Source organism: Lepus europaeus, chromosome 1, assembly GCF_033115175.1.
Source record: "Lepus europaeus isolate LE1 chromosome 1, mLepTim1.pri, whole genome shotgun sequence".
In the NCBI taxonomy this organism is placed as follows: Eukaryota; Metazoa; Chordata; class Mammalia; order Lagomorpha; family Leporidae; genus Lepus; species Lepus europaeus.
In genome coordinates this window covers 120,629,261-120,644,558 of record NC_084827.1, presented here as the reverse complement: position 1 = coordinate 120,644,558, position 15,298 = coordinate 120,629,261, and the positions used below count along the sequence as shown (strand labels likewise).

The 15,298-nt window shown below is 41.7% G+C and overlaps 1 protein-coding gene across 1 annotated transcript in view; it reads left to right on the top strand.

Annotated features, from left to right (window-relative positions):
• PDE11A (phosphodiesterase 11A) overlaps positions 1–15,298 on the top strand; it is a 448,382-nt gene that overhangs the window by 362,780 nt on the left and 70,304 nt on the right. The window contains exons 14-15 of the mRNA XM_062196428.1: positions 9,484–9,574; positions 14,221–14,321. Coding sequence (XP_062052412.1) covers positions 9,484–9,574; positions 14,221–14,321 — 192 coding nt within the window. The remainder of the gene's footprint in view (positions 1–9,483; positions 9,575–14,220; positions 14,322–15,298) is intronic.

Below are 15,298 nucleotides of genomic sequence, written 5' to 3'. Positions count from 1 at the left end.
TCTCAATAGCCTGTAGTGCTTGAATCTCTTAAATTTTTATCACATTCACTCAGCAAAGCATCAATCATGATTCAGTCTGACAATTCAACTTTGTGCTATTCTGCCTAAACTTGTAAAGGCTTTTGGAGAAAATGTCACAGTTGTGAGAATTTGAGACGGTCCAATCACGTATTCTCCCGACTCTGCTGAATGCTCAGGACTCCCTTCCAGCCCTCTAGGTCCCTCTCTAGCATCGTCCCCATTGCTCTTAGCAGTAACAAACACAGAACATTTTCTCTCCCTAAACCACCTTCTGCTCCACCACCTCTCAGCACATCACCTTGCCTCCTACTTCACTGAGAAAATTGAGGCCATCAATCGAGAACTCTGTTTCCTCCCTGCCATCTACAAACTTATCTACCCATCCCAATCGTTTCCTCCTTCCCTGCTGTCTCAGTGAAAAAGCTGTGCTTTCCTCATCCAAGGCTACACCATGTCCCTCTGCTTTGCATCCCTTCTTTGCACAGAACTTTGGGCCCTTGGGCCATCCATCTTCCTCTCTGCCCCTGGTGTCAGTTGCCTCCTTTCTCCTGGTGCTATGCATCCTATTAACATGAATTCCCCTTCCTCCTGCAAGAACACTCACCTTAACCTCCACTTCTCTGTAGCTTCTCGCCTGGTTCTCTTCTTCCTCCCTTCTAGTCAAGTTTCTTGGAGAGCTGGCTAGGTTCCTTATCTTCACTCTCCCCAACTCCTGCCCTCACACATGACTCCCAACTGCACCTCACCAGAGGAGCCATCTTCAGTAATGTCACCAACGGCCTCCTTCTCCCAAAGCTACTTTACCTTTTATTGTCCTTTTACCTTGACCTTTCTGGCATGTGACATATTTTGCTTCTCCCTCCTTTGGACCTATCTATCCTTGGGACCGTTCTCAGTTTGCTTCAAGGCCTCTCTCCTCCTGGCCCAAGCTTCACTGGTATTATTATCTTTTGTTCCTTTCTACTCTTTGTGACCCTTCACATGGGGCCTCCATCCATCTGCTCATGAGCCCCATATCCATTTATTTGAACCACAATTTTCAGATTCTACATAGGCATATAATCCAGTGGCACCTGCTACTTGAAGTCTCACATTCGCCTCTTGATCAATCTTCACCTGAAAGCATGTTTCTCTTTTCCTTATTCACTATCCTAGTGAACAACACCACTACAAATCTACAAGTCACCAAGACTCCCTCCTTGCAAAAAAGCTGTAGTTACTGTACCAATGCAGAGGAGGGGGTGACTTTGTTAATCCTGGGTGGCTGCAACCAATAGCTCTAATCTCCCCCTCTATTCTGATTGACATCAATAATCTGTCTAAATCACACAGCTGACCAGTTTATTCCTGTGCTTAAAAGCCATCCACAGTCTTCCTGTGACTTTTAGAGTAATGTTCCAGTTCCTTAGTTTAGACCTTTAGGGTCCGTTCCCACTGGACTCTCCCATTTCTCTGGCCCACACCCACTAGCCCCAGCTTACCCACCCCCCCTTGCCTTTCATCTGTGTTCCAGACACGAGGGACTTCTAGAAGAGCTCAGTGGAGCCCTGATGGTTCTCATCTCTCTGCTGCTCCCTTGCCTGAAATGCCCTTCCTTTTCTGCTTTCCCTCAAATGCCCCAGAAAGCATCACTCCCAGAGTTCTACCCTGTTGTGCCTCCCCTTGCCATTTTTTAATGCCCACATAATGCCCTGGCTATGTTTTCAAAAAGTGGATCTCATTCCATTTTCATTGTTGAGTTACAGGTGTATCTCCCCTTGTTCTTCAGTACCCACAACTGAACAGTGCCTAGAACAAACACATGCTGAATACTTGCTGAGTGAATGGATAATGAAGGCATGAATGAATGAGATTTTATTTTAACCATTTTACTATAGCCTTTCAATAAAGTTTCCTTATCTTCTAAATAGGTATAACCTTTTATAAATCATTAAGAATTATTGTTTTTATGTATACAGATTTAATGTTGTACTAAAGACCAGGAGACTGTTGAAATGTAAACTGTTTAGGCTTTCATTATAGAGTCTAACTTTTCCTAATGTTGATTTCTTGTAGCTGCATTCCATTATTTTATTTAGGGCTCCTTTCTCCACCAGACCAATTGTATCATTGAATCTCCCTCTAACATCCTCTTGCCTCTCTACCATTCTACCACTTATGCATAAATAAGAGATACATGCTTTAGGTCTATGTCTATAAAACCATAGTGAGCGTATTGTGGGACCTGCTAAGAGTAAGTACAATGCTTGGACTCAGATACCAGTGACCACGCCCCAGAGAGAAAGCCTGTGTGTCACAATGAAAGAGGCAGCTCTTCTTGCCAATTGGCCAAGAGCTGTTTGGACCAAGAGTACACCCCTAAATCAAAGCTAGACCAGTTATATTTTGCTTACAAGAAATTTGGAGTTAAATTACCATGACATCAGATGTAAACTACAGGGAGCTACGCTGTAAGTCCATGGTGACCTGGGGCTGGGGCTGCCATTGGAAAAGCTATCATGACCACATCCCATGTAAATGGGACAAAACAGGAAAGCTGGTCTTCAGAGAAGAGAGAATGATGAAACTAGTATATGGAGAGAATCAGAAAGGAGAAATTGCATAATCCAAAAGGAAGACAGAGAAAAAATCAGACTTGATTCCTGGCTCTTATCTTTGCTCCCAACTCTAGGAGACCCAGCTGTGCTTGAAATAGTTGGGCCAACTTAGACTTCTAGTGTCATTTAGCTAACCTTTTTCTTAAGGAAGCTGGTTGTACTTCATTTCTGTTCTTTGCAACTTACCACATTTGAAACAACAAGAACAATAATTTGTTGTTTACTATATCTCAAGCCCTCACCAGTGTCTCTATAGAGCAGATATTTTTTTGTCTCCATTTTACAGGAGTAACTGAGTAACTAAGGAAGATAATTTGCTCAAATTAATTCATCCCCCATATGGTAGAAGGGAGTTTGGAACAAAACCATCTGGTTCCAAAATTCATTCTTTTTTTAAAACTTTTATTTAATAAACATAAATTTCCAATGTACCATTTATGGATTACAATGGCTTTTTCCCCTCCATAACTTCCCTCCCACCCGCAACCCTCCCATCTCCCGCTCCCTCTCCCATTCCATTCGCATCAAGATTCATTTTCAATTCTCTTTCTTTAACCGCTCTCTTATGCTCTCTTCCCTGACTTCATAACATCTGCTTTGGACCTTTGAGCTTCCAATGTGTTGGTTAACTTGTCATATCTGATAGCTCTAGAAAATGAAAATATATTTTTATATCTAGCAATTGAAGACATGGAGCCATAAAAATTGTAGAACTGAACAAGACCCAACTAATTATACTTTTAGCACTTTATCTTTACAAAAATGGAAACTGGGGATCTCCAACTCTCAATTCACTTGTACAAGACTTGACACCTTTCATACTCTGTTAGATAGGTATTGGGTCACTAATTCTACATTTCAATTTTATTTTTGCTGCATCCTTATATCACATTATCACAGCTGCCTGTTAGATGGTGTGCTGTGTCCCCTCAACATGACTAGAATGATATACAGTTTACCAATTCATGAGATGTCCACATGCTCTGCATCTACCTAATGGAGTCACTTTTGAATTTAGGACACTTATGGCCACTATTGCCCAATCTCAGTTAAGATGAACTAATCTCAGTTAACTATGAATGCTGAAAGAGATTTGTTTACAGTGTGGAGAAGAGACCAGCTTTTCACTGATTAGAATAGACTTATTCAGTGAGTGTGCCATTGCTTAGAAAATCCCTGGGAAGAAACGTATACCCCTTTCTCCTTTTGTATTCCCAAATAACTGAGTGCTTTTTTAGTTCAAGGCCCTTTGCTAGGCATTGTGGGAGAAATACAGAAGTATGGCCAACAGTCCCTTCTCTTAAAGTGTTCACAGTCTCATTCCAGCCCTTCAAATGATTTGAAAATGGGATTTAAATGCACCAATTATTATGTGTCAAAGCATATGCTACCTTTGTTTCATGTATAAGGCTATAAAGAAATAGGAGACATTTAGCAAGGGACAAATTACTATATAAAATGCAAAATGCCTCTACAATAAAATGTGTGACTTTAGTTAGAGCACAATTTGATTTATTCTCTTAGCCTTTCTGATAAGTGAACCTTTGCATTTTCATATTTTATTCTTAATTTTTAAGTATTAGAGTGCGTGCAATGAATGATCAATAGGCATTGAGTGTAGCAGTGCCACAGTGCTTCGAAATTGCTCTGTTCACACCTCTCCCCTGTTTTCCCCAGAGACAGCATTCCCCACTCATCCCCCCTCTCCCTCACAGCTGCCCCTGATGATTAAATATTAGTACCGGGCAGCTTTGTAGTATATTCTCCTAGGAGACTTCTTCTATTCATTTCTAGCATAATCTCTTATACTCATTTCTTGGGAATGAAAACCCATCTTGTCGCTTTCGGCCAGGTCCCAGAAGTGAAATACTGGGGCACATTAATCTGCCATGACAGCCTAATCCCATTGCTCACCACCTCCCAACAATTCTCAGTTTCCTAATTACCTTTCATAGTTTTCCTGTTTAAAGTTTCCTCTAAGCCATGGCTGCACTCTGCCATTAAGTCTCTTTTTCAAAGAATGCGCATGTCTAGGGACACTATGAAGGTACATTTCAATTTGTACACTTATTCTTGGTGCCTATACAAAGTGCTTAATGCCTGTAGGAACAACATTCTCACTGACTTATTTTTGTAACTTTCTTTTCAATGTGTTCCCTGTTAAAAATGAAAAACTTTCACATTTGAAACAATCTAATCAATAATGCACATCAAATACTCATGTAGTTAAAAGTACTTGTTCTTGTGAAATTTGGACTCTCTTCTATTCCTCCCTTCCCTTCTCTTCTCTCTCCACACACCTTACATATATGGAATCACATTTTCACATCTACAGTGTGTGTGCACCAAAACTACTTATGTAATTAATATATCTACCACAATTAAAATGGGAGATGGTGTTAATATCAGTTTTTCCCAAATGTGATTGTGAGTTTTTTTCATATTTTCCATGAAAAAAATAGAAGTATTTCTTTACACAAAATATATTATATGAAAGAAATTACCTCTTTAAAAATGGTTTTATGATCAATTAAGAGTGGTAAATGCTGCATGTTGCATTCCCTTCCCGCAGAATCACAAGGTGTATTTTCACCTAGCAACGCCTCTGGGAAGTCCTACGGTGCAGAAATGGTTCAATTTTTTAAAGCCAGCATTTCTCAAACTGATTTGACCATGGTACCCTTTGTATTTCAGTCCTCAATGCCATTTACCATTGCAAAGTTAATATTCTGTTGAATACCTTTTTGATAAAGCTCATCCTAACAGACATTTTAGTTTTTGCCACTTATATCAACTTTTATGACTGTGGGCTTCACTCCTGGTGGTCATTAGAAGTTCACAGTGTGTAATAGCAGATAGAGGCAACATTCTCCGTGAAACTTGGCCTGTGAAAAAAAAATTTGAGAGTTTTGGCAGTCGTCAAAAGTCTGATAGGGAACCATATAGAAATGGATATGTTCTTGTTTAGATTGTTTTAATCTAGAAAGCTCAAAATAAACTTAGTACTGTGTTCCACTCTCTGAACGCAAAGATGTCACCTTGCTTGTTGAAAGATAAGCATTTTTAGTCTGAGGCTGGTCCAAGAAAGTCCTGGACACAATTACAGGGGACTGTGAGAGCCCTGAGGGTAAGAGCCACATCTTACTTATCTTTGTATTCCACATGCCTGAGGCCTGGCATAATGATAGTCATTAATAATTGTTTGGGGAATGAATGAATGAATCACATGCTTTCTGTAATGGAATCTGTGTTGTAAGTGAGAGGGCAGATTGTAAGATGGAATTACAGAAGGGAACAAAGGGAATCCGATGAGGAATATGCTCAAACCATGGACAATGACATGGCCACATTTACACAAGCAGTCTGTCCTTCTGATGAACCATGGCAGTTCAGAAGCCATATGGACATTGGGGAGAGGAAGAGGGACAGCCTCAGAGCCGAAGTCTTTGTTTCCTTCCTGGTTAAGAAAGGAAACTCTCCTTATTCATCCTGAACAAAGAAAATACAAAGTGACTTATGATCATCTGGCTTATTTAACTTTTATGGGGTCTGCTAAGCTGAAGTGAATAAAGGAAGAGATAATATTGTACATCTTGACCCTACCTGCCTCATCAGTGTCTAAGTTATCAGGATTCATATCAGTAAGTGAGGTGGATCTGAGCCTGATTGCTTAACAAAAATTAATCATGGGAATCTGAGCCTGTGGTTAACACATAAATGAGAGGACTTCAAACAGCTCATGGAAAAATAGAATTAAAAGATAAGCCTAGGGAGCAAGAATTTAACCTAGCAGTTAGGACACCTACATCGCATGTTGGAGTACCCAGGTTCAATTCCTGGTTTGGCTCCTGACTCCAACTTCCCTCCAGTGTAGACTCTGGGAGGCAGCAGGTGATGACTCAAGTACTTGGGTTCCTGTACTTGTTCCTCCCACATGGAAGATTTGGATTGCATTCCTGGCCCTTGTGGTTGGCCTGGTCCAGCCCAGGCCATGGTAGGCATTTGGGGAGTAAATCAGCAGCTGGGAACTCCCTTTTCTCTATCTGTCTTTATCTGTGTCTGTCACTCTCTCCCTAATAAAATGGAGACAAGTTTATTTTGGTACAAAAAATTTTTGAAAACATGACCCATTTTCCATTAACTTTCTGAAGATCCCCTCATACTATAGAATTATGAATTAAATTTTGAAATCTTTCATTGGTGAAAAACAGCTTGGTAAAAATGAAAAATCAAATATATGAAATATATGTTATAAGTATCACTCTCATTATACAATGAGAAGGAGCTTTAAAACTTGGAAATGTTACATAACTTTTCTGAGCCTCGGTTTCCTCATGAGTAAAGTGAGAAAGTAATACCTATTTCATGGTTGCTGTCAAGACTAGATAAAATAATGTATTAAGTTGTTAAAATGCTGCCTAGAGCATAGTAGCTATGATTATTAATGGCATTATTATAAAGCATGTTAACATGCTTATTACTGACTGACAACCTTCAAATTTGAATTATAATCACTAGACACTGTAAGCTTATTAGCTAAACAGCTAATAGAACACACTTGGATGTAAGGCATCTTAGAATTTCAACAAAGACAAAGACATATAATACACGTTTGAGACGTGAGTTTCCGTAGAATGAACCCTATATAACTAACATTAAATAATAATTCGTGACTAAGATTAGCCAATCAAAATTTCACTTATTGAATGATACAGACTAAGGCAAGTTTTATAAAAAATAACACATACCCAATTAAAATCTAGTATCCTCCTGACTAACACCGATAATCATCTCTACTGAACCAATCCTGCTATTTCTGCCAATGTGTGGTCAGCTCTGAGTCTTTCCAAGAATCACAGGTGCCCTGTACCCTTGAACTAGCTGTGGTCTCAGGTTATCTCACGCTGTTCAGGAGGTCAGCTTCTGACCAAAATTCTTCACAAGGCTCTTAGCTGCAGTCCTTGCTTCTCTAACTGGCTGGACAGACTGTGAGCAGCATTTCCAAGTGAAGGTCAAATTGTGCTTTTGACAACCAGGTCCCTGGCAAGGAGCAAGAAAGCACGTGCAGACAGAGATGGAACTTCAACTCGAGCCCCACAGCTGCCCTCTGAATCCCAGATTCTCTGGACCTTTAAATGCTCTAACTCCTACTCCAAGAAAAGAGTTGTAACAGAATGTATTTGAACATTTTCAGTGAACACCTTATTGAACTGACATCATTGAGGAATGGGTTGTTCTACATAAACAAAATTCACAGATAACTCAAAGTAATCCCTTCAAGTTATAATGATCATTTTATTGATTTAAAGTGTAGATATCCATGTGTATTTAAATTATTGGCTAATAACTAATATAAATATAATTGATATAAAATAATTACTAGAAACGACAATCTAATACATACCAGGCACTGTGATAGGCACTTTCAAATATGTTACTGTAGTCTTATAAATAGCAGAGTATGTGCTATCATCATTTTAAAGATAAAACAATAGTCTTTTTAATAATAAGATTTTATATAAGATTTTAATAATAAGATTTTCTTTTTAATAATATTTATTTATTGACTTGAAATGCAGAGTTACAGAGAGGCAGAGAGAGAGAGAGAGAGAGAGAGTCTTCCATCTGCTGGTTCACTCCCCAGATGGACTCAACAGCCAGAGCTGCACTTATCCTAAGCCAGGAGCCAGGAACTTCTTCTGGGTCTCCCATGCAGATGCAGGGGCCCTAGCATTTGGACCATCTTCTACTGCTTTCTCAGGCCACAGCAGAGAGCTATATTGGAAGTGGAGCAGCCAAGACTTGAACCAATGCCCATATGTGGTGCTAGCACTGAAGGTGGCTTTACCCTCTACACCACAGAGTCAGGCCCAAAGCAATGGAGTCTTAAGGAGGCCAAGAAACTGTCGAAAGCTACTAAGTGGAGGAAGAGCTGAGATTTTACTCCAACTCCAGGAAACTTTGCAGAGTTCTACACCAAGATTCCGTAGTGTGACTGTGGTCTGGGATACCATGCTAGAAGGTTGTCAGTCATCCACAGAAAATACATAAACTGTACATGGCAGAATATTCACCAGGTCCTTTGTTATGGAGAGATGAACACATTTGGAATAGGGCAGTTGTTCTGAGCACTCAGAAGAAGTATAAGGGGGCTGGCATTGTGGCATAGTAGGTTAAGCCTCCTCCTGCCGCACAGGCATCCCATATGGGGACCAGTTCAAGTCCCAGCTGCTCCACTTCTGATCCAGCTCTGTGCCAATGGCCTGGGAAAGCAGTGGAAGATGGACTAAATGCTTGGGTCGATGCACCCGTGCAGAAGACCTGGAAGAATTTCTTGCCTTCTGGATCTGGATCACCCCAGCTCCCGCAGTTTGGGGAGTGAACCAGCAATGGAAGACCTCCCTCTCTTTCTCTCCCTCTCTGTAACTCTGCCTCTCAAATAAATAAATCTCTGTAAAACAAAACAAAACAAAAGCCTCCATTGACCCATAAATGATCCCTCTTTTCCCCTCAGAACATCTGTTGCACTAAATTGGACCTGCAACACTCTGTATGATGTATTAGTATTTGTGTTGTTGTTGTGTGCATTGTTTTCCTTATGATCATGTGGCATCTCCCTTACTGTTCTGTAGTGTCTTAGAGGCAGGGACTATGTCTTATGTACTATCTGTCATCCATAATATGTAGCCTAACCACATGTTCCTGAAAGGGTTTCTTAAGAGAGGAATGAACAACACAGCTGTTACCTGAGAGTGTAACTAGTCCCTGTCCTTTGCTAGAGGTGAGAAAAGCAGTTTGAGCAGAAGAACTGGGAGAACGGTGATGGTTGAAGGGGCCTGCCCACTCACCCTCTGTCTTCTTGCAGGAGCGGCTCTGCCCTGGCCCAGCTCTATGGAACATCTGCTACCTTAGAGCATCACCATTTTAACCACGCCGTGATGATCCTTCAAAGTGAGGTACTGACCTGATGTGCTGTTTCTCTTCTTCACGGAAACAAAAACAACTATCTGCTTCCTCCCTCACTTTCTTTGTAGTGCCACAGGCAGATGCAGAGATTCGAGAAAATCATTTAAGTCCAACTGTGGAGCCTTTGTAGCTCTTTTGATTCTTTTAGATGACCGACCAAGGGCCTTGTTCAAATTCTAAGCTGATTCATTTGTGTTTCATCATTGGCTGGGGTCAGAGGTAGACCATATGCCACCAGAGCATGATTTTCCATTCCTTAAGAGACACAGAAGCCTACTCATTGGGGGACTTGAGCCAATGACTAAGTAGCCCAACATTCTCATTTTGTGAAACCCAGAGCAATTTTTAAATATGGTATAAGCAAAACAGGGGTGAGAAAGTTACACTTTATGAGCATAGTTGAGAAGCCTATAAAAGATAAAAGAACCTAAAATTGCTGGTGGGACAGGGCTCATGCCATATGCCTTATTTTGCTTCAAGTGGCAATGCAGGAGTCAGGAGTAGTTGGGATTTTATACGATTAGCTCTCCACCAAGTAAAACAGAAACCACTGACTCCGGCTGAGGCATCGGAGTTTTAAGTTGCTAGGATCTGTTTAATTTTCTGCAGGCGTACAGACTTTTTTTTTTTTTTTTTTTTTTTTTTGAGGCCGGGAAGGGATCATCTGTTCCCTATTATTTGTCAGTTCTCTAGCTGTGCCATTAATTATTATTATTATCATCATTAAGGCCCTGCTTCACTGAAATAGCATCATTAAATATGGAGGGCCTTTTTTCCTTCCAGCCTATCTGGAGAAAGCATGTCTTTTGCAATATCGTGAAGGCCTTTGACCCCATAAAGGAAAGCCGACATTCCAGAACCTACATGCACGCTGGGGAGAGGCAAGCCTGCTGGGGGTGATATCTTTTCAGCTGGGAATAAAACATCCAGGGTTAGGCTCTCAGTAACTGACAGAGGCCAGCAACCTGGCATCTGTAACTCGGAAATTTCCCTATGAAAGCCACATTGGCGCTGAGTGCTGTGCGAGAGGGAAGCAGAGCTGGAAGGAACTTCGGTGCAGACTATCTTCTCTGACTGGCAAAGGTGATGAGTCTCTGCCTCTGATCCTAGCAACCCCTAGCTTTGTAATGAGGGTTATAAACAGGTTGTCAACTTCCTAGGGGAAATGAACTCCACTCACTCAGAATTTGTGTTCATGCAGACAGACACATTGGCCACCCTTCCCTTTGAAATTCTTCTTGAAGGGCAGAGAGTGATAATAGCAGAATCAAGCCCTGAGCACCTGCTGCAAGCAGGTGCTGCCCAGAACTGCCCCCTCATACCCTTCTGTCAAAAGGCAGACAAGCAGGTGTCATTATCCTATCACCTTCCAAATGATACACAGGTGCAGGGAGGTTGGATGCCTTGAGGAAAGTTGCCCCAGGCCTTTCTTCCTCCACATCTGCCATTTCTCTCCATCGGTCTCCACTCACTGGGTCTCTAAGCAAAGGGTAGCAGCAGTATTGCAGGGAGACCAAAATCTACTTGAGGCATCAAATCCTTGAGGTGTTATAGAAGATCAGTGTTAACATAAGCCATACACAGATTACAAATGAACTTTTTTTTTTGAATAATTAAAGCTTATCTGGCTAGCTTTGCCACTTTGTTGATTGTAAAAAGCACTAGTTACTATATACCCTTTAAAAGTAGTAAAATGCGGCCGGCGCCGTGGCTTAACAGGCTAATCCTCCACCTAGCGGCGCCAGCACACTGGGTTCTAGTCCCGGTCGGGGCGCCGGATTCTATCCTGGTTGCCCCTCTTCCAGGCCAGCTCTCTGCTATGGCCCAGGAAGGCAGTGGAGGATGGCCCAAGTCCTTGGGCCCTGCACCCGCATGGGAGACCAGGAGAAGCACCTGGCTCCTGGCTTCGGATCAGCGAGATGTGCTGGCTGCAGCGGCCATTGGAGAGTGAACCAATGGCAAAAAGGAAGACCTTTCTCTCTCTCTCTCTCTCTCTCTCTCTCTCTCACTATCCACTCTGCCTGTCAAAAGGAAAAAAAAAAAAAGTAGTAAAATGCAGGCCCTCACAACTAATCAGGATCCTCAAATTCAGACCACATTACTCCTGTCTCAACGTCCATCAGCTCCTAAAGTCTAACCTCTGACTAGGAGTTGCTGAGTGTGTGGCTGCATCCCGGTGACTACTTTTCCACAGTTTCCAACCACTTTTCCCCAGGTCTTAGAATGTGATTGATCCATGGGGCAAAAGTCAGGCAGAAGATCCTGGGCAGAATTATGGTGCCGCATTTCTTTAGTTATCCATCTTCCTCTTGATGGCTGACGGCTCCGGGGAAGTTCATTTAAAAATTACAGTAAATATTAGACCTGGCTCCATTTGGAACCAATATACTCTAGTATTTAAGAAGTGGTGGGTTCATCCAATGAGATAAATTAACTCAGGAGAGAAGATCATCATCTGGCACCAGGTGAGATATAATTTACAATTGAAATTCTGGTTCCCTCAAAGAATTAATTTACCTAATTGGAGAATATTCATAGGCAGGAATTCTGCCCTTTATTTCTCTACTATCTTTGGGTTCTCAACAGTATGCTTAAAACTGGTCCAGTTCCCAGGCCAGCTGCTTATGAGTTCCAATTTCATGCTAGGAAAACCTGAGGAATGGGAAGTGGGCATTTAGCCTATCAGTGAACATGCCTGCGTCCCACATCACAGTGTAGGTTTGATTTCTGCCTCCAGGCCCTGCCTGAAGCCTACTGAAGCTTCCTCTGAGTGCAGTCCCTGGTAGACAGTGTCGATGGCTCATGGAATTAGGTCCCTGACATACACATGGGAAACCTTGACCACATTCTCAATTCCTGACTTTGGCTACAGCCTGGATTTTGGGGGAGTGAACCAGTGGGTGGGAGCTTTAGGTCTGTTTCTCTCTCCACCTAAAGAAATAGTTTTTAAAAAGAAGAGAAAACCCAAAAAATTAAAAGATCCAACTTTCAAGACAAACTAAGTGAATTATTGGTCACTTAGTAAAAGCGAAGTTAGTAAAAACAAATTGTGGAGCTGCCAATGCCTCGTGTAGCTAAAACAGATTTGGATGAAAGGAGAAGAGCTTTTCAAAGGTATGGAGATAAAGATGCAAGTGCAGGGCCGGCACTGCAGCTCAATAGGCTAATCCTCCGCCTTGCGGCGCCAGCACACCAGGTTCTAGTCCCGGTCGGGGCGCCGGATTCTGTCCTGGTTGCCCCTCTTCTTGTCCAGCTCTCTGCTGTGGCCCGGGAGTGCAGTGGAGGATGGCCCAAGTGCTTGGGCCCTGGACCCCATGGGAGACCAGGAGAAGCACCTGGCTCCTGCCATCAGATCGGTGCGGTACGCCAGCCGCAGCACACTGGCCGCAGCGGCCATTGGAGGGTGAACCAACGGCAAAAGGAAGACCTTTCTCTCTGTCTTTCTCTCTTACTGTCCACTCTGCCTGTCAAAAAAAAAAAAAAAAAAAAAAAGAGGCAAGTGCAACGTTTCTTCTTTTTAAAATGTATTTATTTACTTGAAAGGCAGAGTATCACAGAGAGAGAGAGAGAGAAAGGGAGGGAGGGAGGGAGGGAGAGAGAGGTCTTCCATCTGCAGGTTCTCTCTCAAAATGGCTGCTGAAGCCAGGAGCCAGGAGCTTCTTCTGGGTCTTCTGTGTGGGTGCAGGGGCCCAAGCACTTGAGCCATCTTCCACTGCTTCCCAGGCCATTAGCTGTGAGCTGTATTGGAAGTGGAGCAGCCAGGACACAAAGTTTGGTGCCTATATGGGATGCTGGCAATGCAGGTGGCACCTTTACCCACTGCACCAAAATGCCAGCCCTTAGTTGCAACTTCCCTTAGGTAAAAGTCATCCTTGGAGTTCCATTGTGCCAAGAACAATATCATATATTCTGGCTATTCAGTAGTTATTCAATGTGTTGAATTTACTCTGCTACACACTTATTCAAAGTACGTTTTAACAGTTTTATGTGAAATTTCTCAACTCCAGGAGTATTACCATGTGGGGCCTAATCTCTTGTGTGCTGAAGGATGTTCAGCAACTGCCACTGGATGCCAGGAACATCCACTCAGTCGTGACCCTCAACATCTGTAGACATTGCCAGAAGCTCCCGTTGTCAAAAGACTCCCAGTTGAAACCACTGATCTAATGGTTTTTTTCTCTTCCTTAAAGTCACTTGTTGCTTTAGCAAATGTTTCCAATGTGCAACTTAAACCTTTACTCATGAAGCTACTGTTTATTTTAGGGTCAGAAAGATTCCCAAACATTTTGCCAACTTCTTCATTAAATTAATCCCATAGGAAATAGGCAGTCAGGTGGAGTTGATGGTGCAAACATGTCCAAAGTAAGTCAAATTCAAATATTTTAGAGTTTTCTCTTTGAGATTAACACATAATAAAGTGTCTTTCACTAGACTTCCTCAAAAATGATGCACTTTCCGGCTTTGCTGTGCTTGTCAGAGATTCTGTTTGTGTTTGTACAAAATGTCATTAGGTCTTTTTTGAAAAAAGATATTGTACCTTATTTCTAGACCTTTTTTCAATATAGGAAAAACATGGATGGAATCAACAACCACAGATTGAATGTTGTCTTTTGTTACCCTCACTTTCTCATTACAGGGTCACAACATATTTGCGAATCTGTCCTCAAAGGAATATAGTGACCTTATGCAGCTTCTGAAGCAGTCAATATTGGCAACAGATCTCACGCTGTACTTTGAGTAGGTATTGGCATTTGATCTATTTGACAAATGGGTATTTAAAGTTCTATACTGTGATTAATTTGGGGCCCATATTGGGGGATGCCTGTTACTCTAGCATTGTTATCAATGCATAAATGAACTAAACTGTTTGCTGTTGTTTTCCTCTTATCTAAATAAAGCTCATTAAAGCAGTGTATATAGGCTAAGGGAACCAGGGATATATCTTATTTGTATCTTTATAAAGAGATTTGTATCTTCCTTCTATTTTATAAGCCTTTTTTTGAACTCTTGACTCTGTATCTTTAGATATTGGCTAAGGTTGGTATTTCAGACTACCATTTCTAGTCAGATCTATGATGATGATGATGATAATGAAAAATACTTGCTGATGGAAGATTGACTAGAAGGCCAAGTCTTCATGCTTTACTTCTCCTCTCTCCTTCTTAGAAGAGCTGTCTCCTTTGACCCCAAAATTTAGGCCTCTCTCTGAGCTAGGAATTCCATACCTCTCATTTCAGTGGGCCCAGTTCCATCAGGGATCACCTCTTTTGGCAGCCTGGAAGTCTCTCCCTCCACTGATGTGCATAGCTCTGTCCTATTTAAAGACCAAACACTTCCCTGCCTTAGAAGACAATTTCAATTGACCCTATGGAGATCTTCAATTGCTCCTAAATTTAACTTTTCATTGTCTTCCTTTTTTAACAAATAGGAATGAATACCTCTGCTTTCCTAACACACATTTACATTTTGATGAGTAGATTCCACCAGTATATTCTATCAAAATCATACATTCTGAGGTCACCAGAGACTTCTTTGTTCCCAAATTCAATGTCCTATACTCATTTCTGATTTTTCCTAGCTTCTTTGAGGAACCTGAAGGTTTGCTGGCATCTCCATTCCCTACTCTCTTTGCTTCCCCAGCATCCAGCTGCCCTTATCTCTCTTTTTTCTAGATTCTTTGTATATTTCTTTTCTCTTTTCTTCCAAGTTTGAAT